The following is a 16,328-nucleotide window of genomic DNA, read 5'->3' on the forward strand; positions in this document are numbered from 1 at the left end:
AAAAAAAAAAAAAAAAAAAAAAGAAAGAAAGAAAAATTAATAAATGCATAATTATTTATTTATTTAAGACAGAGTCTTGCTCTGTTGCCCAGGCTGGAGTGCAATGGCACAATCTCAGCTCACTGCAACCTCCGCCTCCCAGGTTCAAGCGATTCTCTTGCCTCAGCCTCCTGAGTAGCTGGGATTACAGGTGCCCGCCACCACGCCCAGTTAATTTTTGTATTTTTAGTAGAGATGGGATTTTGCCATGATGGCCAGGCTGGTCTCGAACTCCCGACCTCGGGTGATCCGCCTACCTCGGCCACCCAAAATGCTGGGATTACAGGCATGAGCCACTGTGTCCCACAAATAATTTATTTTTAATTTTGGAAAATTTCAAACACTCACCAAAAAAAAGAACAGCTCATTGCAAGACCACATGAGCTCATAACACACCTATGATAATCATGAATTATGGTCACCCTTCTTTCGTCTCCACCCTCCCTATTTGAAACAAATCTTAGACACTGTATTAACTTACTTTGAATAGGACTAAATGTTTTAATAATGGCCAGTTTTCCTTGATCTCTCCTAGATGGGCTGATCCGGAGTGAATTTCACATGCTGACCCCCTCCTTTCTTTCTATGCTTCCTTTTCTTGTTCCATGCCGGAATATCCCCTGTACTAAGATGTACCCCACTCCAGGTCCTAGAACAACTCCTCAGCTTCACATTCTCAGTTATTTTAGAAGTTGCCGTCAGACCAGTCTTCCTCAGCTCTTCCAGGACCATGTGCCAACTTCTAAAATCCAGCCTTCCAGAAAACAAAGGTGAACCCTCTGTGCCAGATCCTGCTTCATGATTGACTCAGCACTGATCAAGAAAATGTGAGGGGTGGGGTGGGGGTGGGGTGGGGAAGACAAAGGGGCAATCAAAGAAAGTTGAAGGTTTCCTGTCGGTATTTCTTGTCCTGAGTCTCTAAGAAACTCACTGTTCAATGTGCTTTCCATTGACAGTGACAAAGAGATGATAAAGCCAACGAACCAAATGGCCCCTTGCTGGTCTCTTCATAACAACAACTCAGTGTGTGTCTCTTAGCTAAGTGCAGGACAACTTGCTTTAAGGAAACTCGACACAGTTAACAGAATAAAGACGTGGGTATATCTCTTTTCCTGGTATAAAACTGTAGAACCTGCAGTAGGGAAAGGTTGAGAGTATGATTCTGTACATACAGATTAAGAGTTGAAACCAGACTCTTCCCACCTCTCGCTGTGTGACCTGGGACAAATTACCCATGTGTGCTGCGCCTCCTCACTTAAAAGATACCAACCTCACAGGTTTGTGAAGATTAAGTGAAATAAAGAAGCTACATGGCTCCCACTGCTAAAGCTTCCTTGTTCCGTCGCCTTGGACAAGTTAACATTTCTGACTGTGTATTTTTCCTATCACAAAAAGGGGAATAACAGTATATAGGTCACAGTTTGTCAGTACACACGTGAATGCAGTAATAGCCATAATTGGTCAGGCACAGAGCAGGTGCTTAACAAACCTTTGAATGTCACATGGAAAATGGATTTAGTTTTTACGTGGCTTACACAGCAAGACTGAGGGCAACATGCTCCCATGCTGGCTGCCCCGGGCTTGGTGTTCCTGGGGTCATCTCCATTCTTCTGGTCAAAAAGATGCCACTAAAGCAGAAGTTGGGAAATAGTAAGGACCCAATACAGAGTCTGAAGGGTGGCCATAGTGGACAGGGCACCAGACTCTTTGGGACCTCAGAACATGACCTACGGTACGGGTTTCATGGTCCTGCTCAGTAGTCAACAAGAGCAGTGTCCTGATAAGAGTTAGGACCAGATCACAACACTACAGACATCTTAACATCTCAAAATTGTAGGCCTAGAAAAGACGTTAGAAATGGTCTGGCCAGGGCCGGGCGTGGTGGCTCAAGCCTGTAATCCCAGCACTTTGGGAGGCCGAGACGGGCGGATCACGAGGTCAAGAGATCGAGACCATCCTGGCTAACACGGTGAAACCCCGTCTCTACTAAAAAAATACAAAAAACTAGCAGGAGAATGGCGTAAACCCAGGAGGCAGAGCTTGCAGTGAGCTGAGATCCGGCCACTGCGCTCCAGCCTGGGCGACAGAGCGAGACTCTGTCTCAAAAAAAAAAAAAAAAGAAGAAGAAATGGTCTGGCCCAACTACTTTGGGTTTCAGAAAAGGTAACTTGTTAGTATGACAAGTAGGACTTGAGCTTACAGCACATGGCCTCACCACTTACATGGTCTACTCCCCAAAGCAGCTCTGCTCATTTCATTCTTTTAGGTATTGGCTGGTGAGTTAATTTTTAATTTAGTTTTTAAATGGTAAGGGTATGCTGAGATCCATTAAACAAGTCACAACTAAACTTGATTAAAACTATGACCTTCAATTGTAGACACAGAATTAAGAAAGAAGATGGGGTGACCAGCCTGAGCAACATGGTAAAACCATGTCTCTACTACAAATACAAAAATTAGCCGGGCATGGTGGCGCACGCCTATAATCCCAGCTACTCGGGATGCTGAGGCAGGAGAATCATTCAAATCTGGGAGGCAGAGGTTGCAGTAAGCCAAGATCGTGCCACTGCACTCCAGCCTGAGTGACAGAGTGAATTGGACTCTGTATCAAAAAGGAAAAAAAAAAAAAAAAGGAAGAAAGATGGGATTTTATGAAAGCACTGTCATCTCTCAAGAGCAGGTGCCCACTAAAATAATTAAATCTAAACGTACAAACTCTTTGCCTATACATACACACAGACACACACACAAATATGTATTTTTAAGGAAGACGGCTATAAAAAGTGCTTAAACAGTTAACACTGATTTAAAAACTAATTACTTCAATAAATATAAAAACTTCACACCTCAACTGGTGTTCTACATTTTCCATCTGGCTTTAAATCTGAAGTGAATTAATTTGCATTATAAAATTTGGAAGCTGTGTTCCAACTTAGATATTCTTTATTTTAAATTATGAGCTTAAGCACTGAAGGACATAAAAATAAAGCCTAAAAAAGCACATACAGTAGATGGATTCTTACTATGTCTGCTAATTTATTCTTAACGCTACAACAGAAATTAGCATGTGTCCTCGCTCTCTCTCTGCAATCCATTCTTAAGGCCTACTTGGCTTTTACTTCTCTCATACGTGCACTGAATAATACAAACTGACCGATTTCTACATCTGCAGTCGATGTAATGCCCTAGTAAGAGAAACCACACATTTTTCAGTGCCTTAAGAAGGTTGCCAAAATATAGAAGAGGCTTTTGGCGTATTTTTGGGAAAAAAAAATGCAGTGATTTGGACCTACAACAGTTGGGTTTCCTCACTGGAACCAAGTATTTAGTACACAGAACGACCAGGAAATGCAATCTTCTCTGTGGATGGCTATTATAAATAGATAGATATGCCTGTATATTTAGCAACCCAGTGCATTCCATACTAAATGAAATACTTTGAGTCTCGGAAGAATCTTCTAGTGGTTAAATACCAGTTGGTTTCATTTAATTCGGGAAATATGTATTGAGTGCTTATGTGTCCAGTGTGGTTAAGAGTTTGAAACATCTGTGGGAACTTCTAGAATTGCCACTAAAGTTTCAAAGGATGCATCATTTATCATTTCTCTGTTTTGAGAAATAATTGGATAACTAGCGACCTTTTTACTTCTAATGAGATTAAAGAAACCAGTCCATGTTAAACAGGGTAGTCTTTAGGATCTATTATACCAACACTAGAGGAGCGATGTAAAGAGCATAATTCTTGAGGAGCACATTAATTCACCTGCTTCGTTCCCCCTGCACCAAGTTAGATGTTTATGTGTGACATGAAGAGCGTCAGGTAGGTACAGCACTATGTTGTTCATCTTATGCAATAGCCTTTTCAGGGAGAGTCCAAGAATTGGGAAAGCAGTGCTGACATAAGATCATTCACACACAGAATCAAATGATTCTATAGGATGCTTTGTTTCAGGAGGTTTGAAAAAAAAAAAAAAAGGATCTTCATTCAGGGCAAAATAAGGCCTTAGCAGCATAAGGACATTCATTAGAGTTACCTGGAAATACCGTGGTAAAGAAGTCTAGAAGGAAGCAAAAGGTTTATACAGCATTACGGCTTAACGTACTTGCACATTTACAGTCATCAGTTTTTACAATGACACTGTTGTGGGAGTACTCAGCTGTTTACAATCAGAAAAATGATGCAATAAGTAAAACTTTAGTGCTAAAGCATATTTACCCTTAAAGGTGACCACATATAAAAAGTACAAACAGTTCAGGCCATTACTTTGAAAATTTTACCCTTTCTTTCTTTGTTTGTTTTTAAACCCAACGATTTCTGATGCCAGTAGATGGCACTAGTGGTATACAGTAACCAGCACAAATCATTCTTTTGCTCCCGCTTAAAGGGACGTACCCTTTTATAGAAACATTTAAGCAGCCAAAGAAATTGCACTGTATAATTGTGGTTTTTCTGTAAAATGAAAAAAATTAGAATAAACTAAAACATCTTTAGGAAGAGAGTCCCATGGAGCTAGTCTGTGCATCCTAAGTCCACAGAACACAGCATTCCTCCTCCTGACTGCACTGTCAGCCGCTTTAATCCGACTCTTGCTAATATACTCTGTCTTATGACTGCCACACTACACCCCTTGCCAGGAAGAGCAGCGCCTACCAGAAGGTATCACATTGTGCCTCTGTCCCCAATGTCATAAAAATCAGTGAAACAAAGTAAAACAGAAATTGGAGTCAGAGGAAATAAAACTATAAAAATCAAGAGTAAAGTTAAGGAGTCATGATTGGGTGACAGAAGAAACCTCGGGGAAAAAAAGTAAATTGAGGTGCTGCTTGAAAAGAAGGAATTACACAGTAGATTAAAGTCAAAGGAAGGAGTTTGAAATACCTGTGAATAGCTGCAAAAAGGTCTTCTGTGGTCCTGGGTCGACTGGGGGTCATCACCTCATCACTCCCGTCTTCCTTGAGGAAGTCACAGGCCTCTGAGGATGAACTGGCTGCGGTGGTCTCCGGCACCCCAGCTACGGAAAATCAGGCAGGCCCACAAGATGCACAAGTGACTAGAATTTCAGTCCTCAGCCAAGCTTCTAAATATGCTGTTTCCCTGCAATCCTGACAATGTGAGAACCACAGGGAGATGCCATAGGTCTGTAGTTTGATAGTTCACAAAGAAGGGGGGAAATGACACTGGCTTGAGAGCCAGAGCTCATTCTTTGTTAAAGTATAGAACGCCCACGGCATCTCTCTTAAATTTTGTTGCAACGTTTCTTTGTGGCTCTTTGGAAGGGAGGTGTTACCCATTGCTATTTAATATCCAGCCTGCTGCAGATCATCCCCGTCCCCCTATTTTCTGCCATGCCTTTAGGTCTAGATTTTAAAAATAACAACAAAATGCAAAGCTGGTAACTTAATCTGTGTTTTTGCACAGGAAGCCTACATACTGCTAGCTTTAACACCAATCTGATCTACCTGGGTTCTTTCCACGTGTAAGCATTCAACAACCCTATCTGGTTCAGCTGCATATGGGCAGAGGGCACAGGAGAGAGAAGCCAGGAAGCCAGACTCACCTGCTCCGTCCTGTTGAGATAGGCAGCTCTCCCTATCGCCCCCAGCATCCGCACTGTTCTCAGCTGGCTCCTCCTGCTTGGGGGCTGGTGAGACATCGGGCTGAACCATGGGGACATTGGCTTCCACTCTGCCGGGAGACACGGATCCTGCAGCTCCTCCCTCAAGAACCGAGGTGCCAGGGTGCGTGGCATGAGAGCCAGCTTGGGCTGTAGAACTCTCTTTTGCCTCTCTGCTGTGCACAGAGCCCTCCTCTCCCCTCGTGGGGCTGGGCGCGGCTCGAAGGGCTTCGCTCACGTTCTCTGCGGGCTCCACTGCAAAATCTTTCTGCGGAGGTGGTACCACCAGGAACAGTTTGGGCTTCTTGGAAATGGGGGGTGGCTTCCTGCTAGGTGAAGAGTCTGGGAGTGGGGTGGTGCTGGGACTGGGCCGAGCCTCTGCCTCCCCAGCGCTCAAAGCTCCAGGGCTGCGGCTCACAGGGCTGCCGCGCTCGGCCGCACTGCCATGGTCACCCTGACTCGAGCTCTTGGCAGGCGTTGGAAGCGAGCTTGTCACAGAGGCAGGCTGGCTTTCACTCTCCATTTCATTTGTGCTATTTCGGGATTTCAGGAAAGCAGATGGCTTTAAGTGGTACTGTGGAGCAATTGGAGTTCGTTGTTCCTGAGCTGTTCGTTCAGACAACAGTGCTGCCTCGGTGCCTGAGTTCTTTCTCACCGGCCTCAACTGCACCATCTGCAATGCTTCCGTGGTTATCAGGGGCATGGGGGGCCTGCTGGTCTCCTCCTTGGTAGAAGGCGGCCTCAAGGATCCCCGGGAGGATTCTGGCTGGCCAGAATTTGTGAAAGGCGGCCTGGCGTCTTTCATGAATTTGGGGTCAAGAGGTGGGGCGGGTGGGGGCTCCGAGGAAGGTAAGAGAGGTGGGGGCAATGGCAAGGACACAGGTGAATCTGGAAGAAGGGGGCTCAGTGCAGTGGGCGGGGGAGAAAGGCACCAATCAGGTGGGGAGCAGAAAGGAGTGAGAGCTTCTGGCGGCGGAGGGGGGAACACAGGAGAGTGAGGCAGAGGAGAGCCCTGGGAGCAATCTGTGATGGGAGGTGGGGGAGGAAGGAAAGGAGACCTGTCTGCAGGACAAGGGGATGGAGGAGAGGGCACAGGAGGAGGAGGAGCCAGGGGAGAGCCCACGGCTGGATCCAGTTTCTTCATAGTGCCACTTCCTTCAGTAGAAGTATTAGAGGAAAGAGAAGTAGACGACGAGGAAATGGATACTGAAGATATCAGAGAGGACTTCCTTTCTGGTACCCTGGGCTTGGGCTTCCCCTTCCCATTTGCTGGTGACATTGATTTTAAAAACACAGGCACAGGGGTGAGTGCTGTGGGTGTATTCGACTGGCTGGAATACCCACTGGATGGAGAAATGACTCTGTGTGACTTCTCTGGTGACATGATCTTTGGTTTGACTGAACCACTGGGCACTTGAGGCATTGTGGCTCTGGACCCTTCTTGGACATGGCGGACTGGCCCGTTCCCAGTGGGCACCCCGCTGCTGGTTGAACAGCCCCCTGCTGGGTTCCCCAGATCTTCCTGCATGCCCGTGTAGTCAATGTAGTAACCCCAGGGGTCCGTGTACTCTGACTTGACACTGCTCGTGTCACTCTGCGATGGTGTGGCCCCACACAGGGAGTAGACATTGGGGGTGGTGGCGGAAGTCATGCTGCTGCCAGCACTGACCGTGCTGTGGCTCCGGGAGCGGGGCAGCCAGGGCTCTTCCAAGTCACTGCAGGGGCTCTGGGAGGGCGAGCTGCCACCCTTGCCTGGAAGGCTTAGCTGCAGCGAGTGCTGGAGTGTGGCGATCAGGCTCTCGTTGAGCACCTGCCCATTGGACTGGCCACTCTTCTTGGGAATCCTGCGGAGGGAGTCTGTCCGGGAGGGTGGCAGGGGAGGCTTCTTTGCTTTCTTCAAAGAGATGTTTCTCGATAGGGATTTATCCTGGTAATTGGACCGGTCCCCTTGGTTTTTCTGAGCTCTTCCATCAAAAACATTGACCACGCTGTGCCTGGGGTTCCCAAAGCCATCACCGCTATTGCACAGATTCCCAGATCCATGTCCAGAGTCAGTGTGCACAGATGTGCAGTAGCCATCGTGGTCCTCGGAATACAGCGACCCAGCATCCTCTTTGTTGGATGTTTGGTCCAAACTGCAGCTGCTCATGTTACTTGTGGGAGTGGAGTAGCCAGGAGTTGCTAAATGTGGCTTTAGGGGGGATGCCCTTCCATTACCTGAGGACTTGTATTCCCAGGGCTCCGAGCTGCTGTGCCCTCCACCCCCTGAATAACTAGATTCACTCTTGCCATCCACATCTTGGGAGTGGGCTGGGAAGGCTGGGTTGTTTCTACAATTATACGGCATGGCTTGGGACGCATTCTCCCTATTTGCTGGAGCATTTAGAGAGACTGCCGAGTCACAGAGGGACAACAGTGTGGGTGCACCAGGGGAATGAGGGTCTAAGGCCTGTGAAAGAATGGTGGTGTGACCCTCATTCCAGTGGCGACCAGGAGACTGATGATCATCTTTCACAGCATGCCTGGAGATGAGGTGGTCTCTGGGTTTTATCCTTGCATGTGATGAGCCAGAACTTCTACTTTCCCGCTGCCCTGCACTCTGAGCAGTGTGAATAGCGATGACCTCGGAAGAGGAAGACAGTGTGGCATTTGGGATGATGCTGGTGGAGTAGGCTGCATGAGGAGAAACCACACATGCTGGGCTCATTACATTTTCACTCTCAAAGTGTCTCAGCTCTTGGGATTTGGGTCTCAAAAGTGTTCCAGTCTCTGAGGCACCTCCTAAATGGCCTAAGTTTTCATCTGCTTGTGGGTGACCTCCCTGGTAGAGGAATGTGCCATCCATGTCTCCTGCAGGTCCCAGGGCACCCAGCCTCGGCTCAAGAGACTGAATGTTTGCCCTCGCTCCAGAACGCGGAAGACTATGGAAGCCAGCATCATTGTTGAGGCGGGAAGGGAATACGATCCCCGCAGAATCGCTCAGCACAGACATGTTGCCAGAAGAACCTGAGAAGTGGCCCATCTGGGCAGCAATGCCTTGCCCCTTCTGTGCCCTGATTCTCCTCATGGAAGGTGGTACGACCTTCATATCCTCCGTCTGACAGCTGGAGTCCCTGGTTTCTGAGCGCTGCCCAGCAGACCGATAGCTATTGAACCTTCCTAGCGCAGAGTAGTGATCGGGGGTGTGCACTGAGTGACCATCGATATCATCTTGGCCAGTGCCTGATGCTGGAGATAAAGCAGAAACAGGCTTGTTACCTGAAAATAAAATCCACAGTTCATCGCCTATACCCTTACCCCCTCTGACAGAATTTTTTTTTGATTTAATGTCCTTTCTCCTGTAGGTACCTAAGTACATTTAAAAAGTTACTGACAGCTCTAAAATAAAAATTCTTGTCATGAATTTCAGGTACTTCTCTTAATTTGTACCTCCAGTCCTCCTATGGCTTGAGTGCCGCATATGGAATTCTCAGGTAATCCCTTCAAGATCAAGGCTGCTGAGGGCTCGGAGGAGGATTTACTTTGAAATAACCACCTTTCAGTAAAGTCTTCAAGGTAGCCTTTCGCCCACTGGGTGACTGTGCAGACCATCTATCAAGCAGTGACACAGCTTTCCCAAAGGCAGATGAATGTAGTAATTGAACAATAGGGCCACAGAGATACCATGTTTGAGGGGTACTGGTATAAAACAGTGTTAATTACATTAATTCTTTATGTCAGAAGGAAATTCTAAGGCAAAGAAAACTGATTTACAGGCCCATCTGTGTTCCAAACATTTCATTATCCATCTGAAGTCATTATCTGTCTGTTGGTGACATTCAAAATTCAATAGCAATCTGTTGTGTTCTGGTGGGGGAAACCGGCAGGAACTGATCCAGTGAACATTTCCTCAAATTAGGATGATTTATTCGTTGGAGTTTCACAACCAAACAGAGAATACTATGTTTTAAAAAAAAAGAAACACAAGGAAGGGCCAACAGAGAGGGACATGGACGAGGTAAACCTTAAAGTGTAAACAGTTAGATTTCAAGCTACCCAGGAAAGAACAGAGCTTATAAGGAAAAAAAAAAATAAATAAATAAATAAATCGCAAAGAACCTACCCAAAGTGTACTGAGAAAAAAAAAGTTAATCCTTATGACAAATCAAATCTCTAAAAATAGTAGTAAAACTATAGTTCTCCCTATGTTATCTCCATCCAACAAGGACCCGAGAGTATCTATCTATCTCAACACGGGCTTTGCTGAGCAACACGAGTCAAGCACACCCCTCTGTGTAGGTGAACACCTGGATGTGACCCTAGGGGTAATAGGATTCCTAAGGCTTCCCTCTCCCAACACATAATCTAACCAGGGCATGGACTGTTTAGAGAACGCCTTCTGCTCACTCAGATAGCAGCGGGTAGTACTGAAATGGCAGCAATGTGCGTGTATCAACCTCAAAAGAGATGGCACCCTGGAAGGAAGGATCCTGGCATAAAGTCTTCTTCACTGTGATGATGGAGAGGAAATTTTATACTTGTATTTTTAGCAAAGATGATCTATTTCCTCTTTCTACCCTCTTTCAAGTACCCACTCGCTGAAGATAGACAGACACACAGACAACACACACACACACACACACACACACACACACACACACACACACACACGAGGCTGTCCCACACAGACAGGGAAAGTGGGCAAAAGGGCAGGACAGAAGAAAAACCCACTTTGAGGAGGTGCAAAGTTTTGCCATTTGTAATTTAGAAGATGGGCGGTTGACTGGTATTGGTGTATCACTGCATACAAGTTCAATTCCAAACACTCAAAATACCTAATTCCATTCAACAATGAGTTTTGAATGTTTGGAGTTGACCTTATATGAATACATTTTTTTCTTTCAAAACTGTACTAGTTTTTGCATGGAGCTAGTGGTAGATTTTTAACTGTCTTTAAGTAGCATAAACAAAATCTTGATACTTTTGGATAACAGTTTTAAATGTGAAACCATTCTAGGCATGTAAAAAAAAATAGAAATATAGCTATTTTATCACCCTCTACAGCTAAGTATAACTTTCTTATTAAAATAAAAACATTTCCTAAAGACCTTAAAAAGCATATGAAAAACTAATATATCTTATCACAAGGACCACCAAAATTCTATTCCCAAAACAGACCCTCCAATATTTTCACAGTATAAAAAGTTTCAGAATATGACAGGAAACAGATGAATGCTATAGAGGCATATGTCATTTTACTGTGCATAGCTTTATTGTGCATTGCAGATAATTGTGTGTGTATGTGTGTGTGTGTTTTTTTTTTTTTTTAACAGATCGAAGGTTTGTGGCAACCCTGTGTTGAGCAAGTCTACTGACGCCATTTTTCTAACATGTATGTGCTTACTGTGTGTCTCTGTGTCACGTTTTGGTTATTCTTGCAATATCTCAAACTTTTTCATTATTGTTAGATCTGTTATGGTGATCTGTGACCAGTGATCTTTGATATTACTATTGTAATTGTTTTGGGGTACCACAAATCACACCCACATAAGACAGCAAATGTGAATGATAAAAGTTGTGTGTGTTCTGACTGCTCCACTGACCAGCTGTTTCCCAGCTTCTCTCCCTCTTCTCGGGCTTCTCTATTCCCTGAGATACAACAATAATGAAATTAGGTCATTAATAGCCCTACAATGGCCTCTAAGGATTCAAGCGAAAGGAAGAGTTGCATGTCTCTCACTTTAAATCAAAAGTTAGAAATGATTAAGCCTAGCGAGAAAGGCATGTCAAAAGCTAAGATAGGCCAAAAGCTAGGCCTCTTGTGCCAAACAGTTAACCGAGCTGTGACTGCAAAGGAAAAGTTCTTGAAGGAAATAAAAAGTGCTACTCCAGTGCATACACAAATAAAAAAAACAGCTTTATTGCTGATATGGAGAAAGTTTTAATGGTCTGGACAGAAAATCAAACCAGCCACAACATTTCCCTTAAGCCAAAGCTTAATCCAGAGCACGGTCCTAACTCTTCAATCCTGTGAAAGCTGAGAGAGGTGAGGAAGCTATAGAAGAAGAGCTGGAAGCTAGCACAGGTTGTTTCATGAGGTTGAAGGAAAGGAGCCATTTCTACAACATAAAAGTGAAGCAGCAAATGCTGACGGAAAAGCTGCAGAAATTTATTTAGAGGATCTAGCTAGGTTAGTTGATGAAGGTGGTTATACTTGACAACAGGTTTTCAATGTAGATGAAACGACCTTCTAATCATCTAGGACTTTCAAAGCTAAAAGAATAGTCAATGCCTGTCTTCAAAGCTTCAAAGGACTCTTGTTAGAGCCAAAGTAGCTGGTGACTTTAAGTTGAAGCCAATGTTTCTTTACCATTCTGGAAATCCTAGAGTCCTTAAGAATTATACTAAATAGAATCTGCCTGTGCTCTATAAATGGAACAACAAAGCCTGGATGACAGCATGTCAGCTTACAGCATGATTTATTGAATACTTTTAAGTCCACAGTTGAGATCTACTGCTCACAAAAAAAAAAGATTTCTTTCATTTACAGTGCACCTAGGCTGAGGGCAGTGGCTCACGCCTGTAATCCTAGCACTTTGAAAGGCAAGGCAGGCAGATCACCTGAGGTCAGGAGTTTGAGACCAGCCTGAGCAACATAAAGAAACCCTGTCTCTACTAAAAATACAAAAAAGTTGGCCAGGTGTGGTGGCGCATGCCTGTAATCATAGCTACTCGGGAGGCTGAGGCAGGAGAATCGCTTGAACCCAGGAGGCAGAGGTTGCAGTGAGCTGAGATTGCACCATTGCACTCCAGTCTGGGCAACAAGAGTGAAACTCCGTCTCCAAACAAAAAATTATACACACACACACACACACACACACACACACACAAATACAATGCACCTAGTCACCCCAGAGCTCTGATGAAGATGTACAAAGACATAAATGTTTTCATGCCTGCTAACACAACATTCATTCTGCAGCCCGTGGTTTAAACAGTAATTTTGACTTTCAAGTCATAATTCTGTAATGCACTTTGTAAGGCCAAAGCTGCCATAGACAGTGATTCCTCTGACAGATCTGAGCTAAGTTAAGTTGGAAACCTCTAAAGGATTCATCACTCTAGCACAGTAAGAACAATTTTAATTCATGGGAGAAGGTCAAAATATCAACCTTAGTAAGAGTCTGGAAGAAACTGATTCCAGCTCTCGTAGATAACTTCGAGAGCATTGAGACTGAAGTGAAGGAAGTCACTCCAGACGTGGTAGAAACAGCAAGGAACTAGAGTTAGAAGTGGAGCCTGAAGATGTGGCTGAATCGCTGCAATCTCATGATCAAACCTGAACAACGAGGCATTGCTTCTTACAGACAAGCAATGAAAATGCTCTCCTGACATGGACTCTACTAGTGAAGATGCTGTGAACATTGTTAAAATGACAACAAAGGATTCAGAATATTATATACTTAGTTGATAAAGCAGCAGCAGGGTTTGAGTGACTGACTCAAATTTTGAGAGTAGTTCTACTGTTGGTATTTTATGTTAGTAAACAGTATTATGTGCTACAGAGAAATCTTTCAAGAAAGGAAGGATCTGTCAATGTGGCAAATGTCACTGTTGTCTTATTTTAGGAAATTGCCACAGTCATTCTTACCTTCAGCAACCACCACCCTAATCAGTCAGTAGCCATCGACATCGAGGCAAGAACCTTCACCAGCAAGAAGATTACAACTGTCCGTAGGCTCAGATCATCCTTAGTATTTTCTAGCAATCAGGTATTTTTATACTGTACCTTTTTTTTTTTTTTTTTTTTAACACAATGCTATTGCATACTTAGTAGACCACAGCACAGTGTAAACATAACTTTTATAGGTGCTGGAAAACCAAAAAATTCATGTGACTTGCTGTATTACAATATTGACTTTATTGTAGTGGTCTGGAACTACAGCTATCCCTGAGGTATGTCTTTAGACAGAACAAACTACAAAAAGACAACTACAAACAAGTGTAGACCACTTAGGTGCTGCTCAAACTTGATGGGATTTATCTGATTTTAAGATGTAATGTACCAAAATAATTATTTATACTTTTATTTATTAATAATATTTTGAATTTCTAAAAAATATATGTAATTAACGATGCTGAGGATTTACAAGTCAGTTTATTTAAGGTGTAGGCTATAAGTTTTTAAAAAGTCTTGTCAAGTAGTTTCTTAGTATAAACTACCAAAAATTATTCATAAAGGGATTCCTTTAGATGAGGCCTTTTCTGCTTAGAGAATATGTATAGGGATAAGTTCAGTAGCCAAGTGTAATATATATATCAACAAAATAATCCTATCTGATTCTAAAAAATGAAACCTCATAATACGATGTTCAGATACATTTCTGTACAGATTTAAGATAAAAGAAAAAATTCAAAATGTCCAATTCACTGAAACGAAACGCAACAAATTTTAGTTTATCAGATAAGTTTTGGAAGTAAGCATTAAATATCATACCTTGATTTTAAAGTGTTACATATTGGGTAGTCTCCATTTTATTACTATTAATAATAGTCTATTATTTATGGATTTTGAAATAAAAACTGCATATAATTTAGCATAATATACCTTTCTAATTCATGGAAGTCCTCTCTATGGTTAGATTTTTTAAAAAATCCAAACTCCCAGGCAACTTGGGCAATGCCTTTTGGACAGGGTGCATCTTTCCTAGTGAATGCCTTTCCTTTGGGCCATCATTTTCTTTTTTATCTAATTTGTCTGTTACACTTCCCCTGTATATCTAGAAGAAGACTAATTTTAAAGAAAATATGAAGTGTCTATTTTTGATCATCATTACCTACGTATGATTTGATAATCTTGGTAAAAAAACCTTGGTAGTTTTTAAAGTGTTTTTTTTAAGTTTTTTTTAAAGAAACCTTGGTAGTTTTAGACTTCCAAACCAGAGTCCTTATAAGTGTAAAATACTGGGAAAAAGGCAAGATCAACCAGAAGTCCTGAAAGGACAGAACAAATAAATATGTAAGCCAATATTTTTGCTGAATAAAGCTGTATATAAACGTTAACTCCTCATTCTATCCAGTAATCCTCCAACTAGCCTATCTATAAAACTAGAGTCCTTGTCTAATTATCTTTTTTTTTTTTAAACTAGCTCTTCGATACGGTTGTCTCAGTTGACCTCCAGTTCTAATCCAGGTCATGTCATCGACCCCAGTGATATTGACTGTCTCGTCTCTGGCAACAGTCACAACCCAGACAATGTGGGGAAAGCTATTTTCTTCCCTCCAGCATTAGTGGCAGTTCCATGTCACATGTAAAAGAAATGAATATGGATTCCAGGGATTTTAATCACTGATTTAAAAAATACTAAAATTACAAAAGAGATGATTTATCTCGCTGGCCAGATCATTCTAGTAAGATCAAAGAAACAACTGAGCTATTGGCTTCCATACTGGTTGGTTCAAGAATGAAAGTGATAAACTTTCGTAACTCTCATTCTAGACGTCATATGACATACGTACACAGACAATGCATATGGAATACTTATGTGTATCCGCATCTTTATTTGGACCACACTATCCTTCTGATCTTACGAAGGGCCTAAATGCCTGTCTTTTTTTTTTTTTTTTTTGAGACAGAGTCTTGCTCTGTCACCCAGGCTGGAGTGCTGTGGCCGGATCTCAGCTCACTGCAAGCTCCGCCTCCCGGGTTTACGCCATTCTCCTGCCTCAGCCTCCCAGGTAGCTGGGACTACAGGCGCCTGCCACCTCGCCCGGCTAGTTTTTTGTATTTTTTAGTAGAGACGGGGTTTCACCGTGTTAGCCAGGATGGTCTCGATCTCCTGACCTCGTGATCCGCCCGTCTCGGCCTCCCAAAGTGCTGGGATTACAGGCTTGAGCCACCGCGCCCGGCCAAATGCCTGTCTTTAAAGTCACTCCTTGAAGGCGCATCTCCTAAAAAGACCAGTTAAAGTATAAATGTTGCTGGAGTGCTTTAGGAAATTACTCCATAAACCATCTACTGAACATAGGAGTACAGATTGGTTTCCAAATTAGTTAGCTGTCACTTCAAGAATGGAAAAAAGAGTCTGAAAGAATAAGGCATAAACTGAGAGGAGAGAGAGAAAGCACACAGGTGTCCTTAAGGTAGTTTGAGGGAAGGTGCCTAGAGACAGGTAGCCACAGAGGAACCAGGCCAATAATATCAGCAGCATGTAGGGCACGAACCAAAGACAGACTTCACAATCCCCCAGGAGCAGCTGCAGTCTTGCCTTTGCTTGTAATAAACCAATCCATGATAGAATAGGGCGAACACCTGTATACCATCTGGGTCACTGTGGCTGCCTGCAGCAAAGGCAGAACATTGCTATTCTCATCTGACTTTTGCTACAGCATAGAAGGCGGAGAATATGTGCTATAAAAGTGGATGGCCATAAAGGAGAAAATGCCAGCTAAAGAAAAGTGAGTCTGTGCTCTCTAATACAAGGCATTCAATCAGGGGTGTTTGGGAAAACAAACAGAGACGCACACTGTCTGTAGCATAGCACCCAGAAGCTGACATGCAACCTCAAGGTGCTATCACAGATATATCACTATTACTGGTTACGCTCATTTTGACTAAAAGACTAACTGCAAACTTTAGAAATAATGACTCTGAGTTTCTAGAGTATAACTTTTGAGAGTAAATAAAAACATCAG

At 43.3% G+C, this 16,328-nt stretch overlaps 1 protein-coding gene across 2 annotated transcripts in view; it reads right to left on the reverse strand.

Annotated features, from left to right (window-relative positions):
* NHSL1 (NHS like 1) overlaps window positions 1-16,328 on the reverse strand; it is a 152,766-nt gene that overhangs the window by 3,459 nt on the left and 132,979 nt on the right. For both annotated transcript variants that reach the window (XM_023190992.3, XM_023190993.3), the window contains 2 exons: window positions 5,598-8,882; window positions 4,919-5,051 (listed from right to left, as the gene is read on the reverse strand). In XM_023190992.3, coding sequence (XP_023046760.2) covers window positions 4,919-5,051; window positions 5,598-8,882 — 3,418 coding nt within the window. The remainder of the gene's footprint in view (window positions 1-4,918; window positions 5,052-5,597; window positions 8,883-16,328) is intronic.

This window comes from Piliocolobus tephrosceles, chromosome 5 (genome assembly GCF_002776525.5).
Source record: "Piliocolobus tephrosceles isolate RC106 chromosome 5, ASM277652v3, whole genome shotgun sequence".
NCBI lineage: Eukaryota > Metazoa > Chordata > Mammalia > Primates > Cercopithecidae > Piliocolobus > Piliocolobus tephrosceles.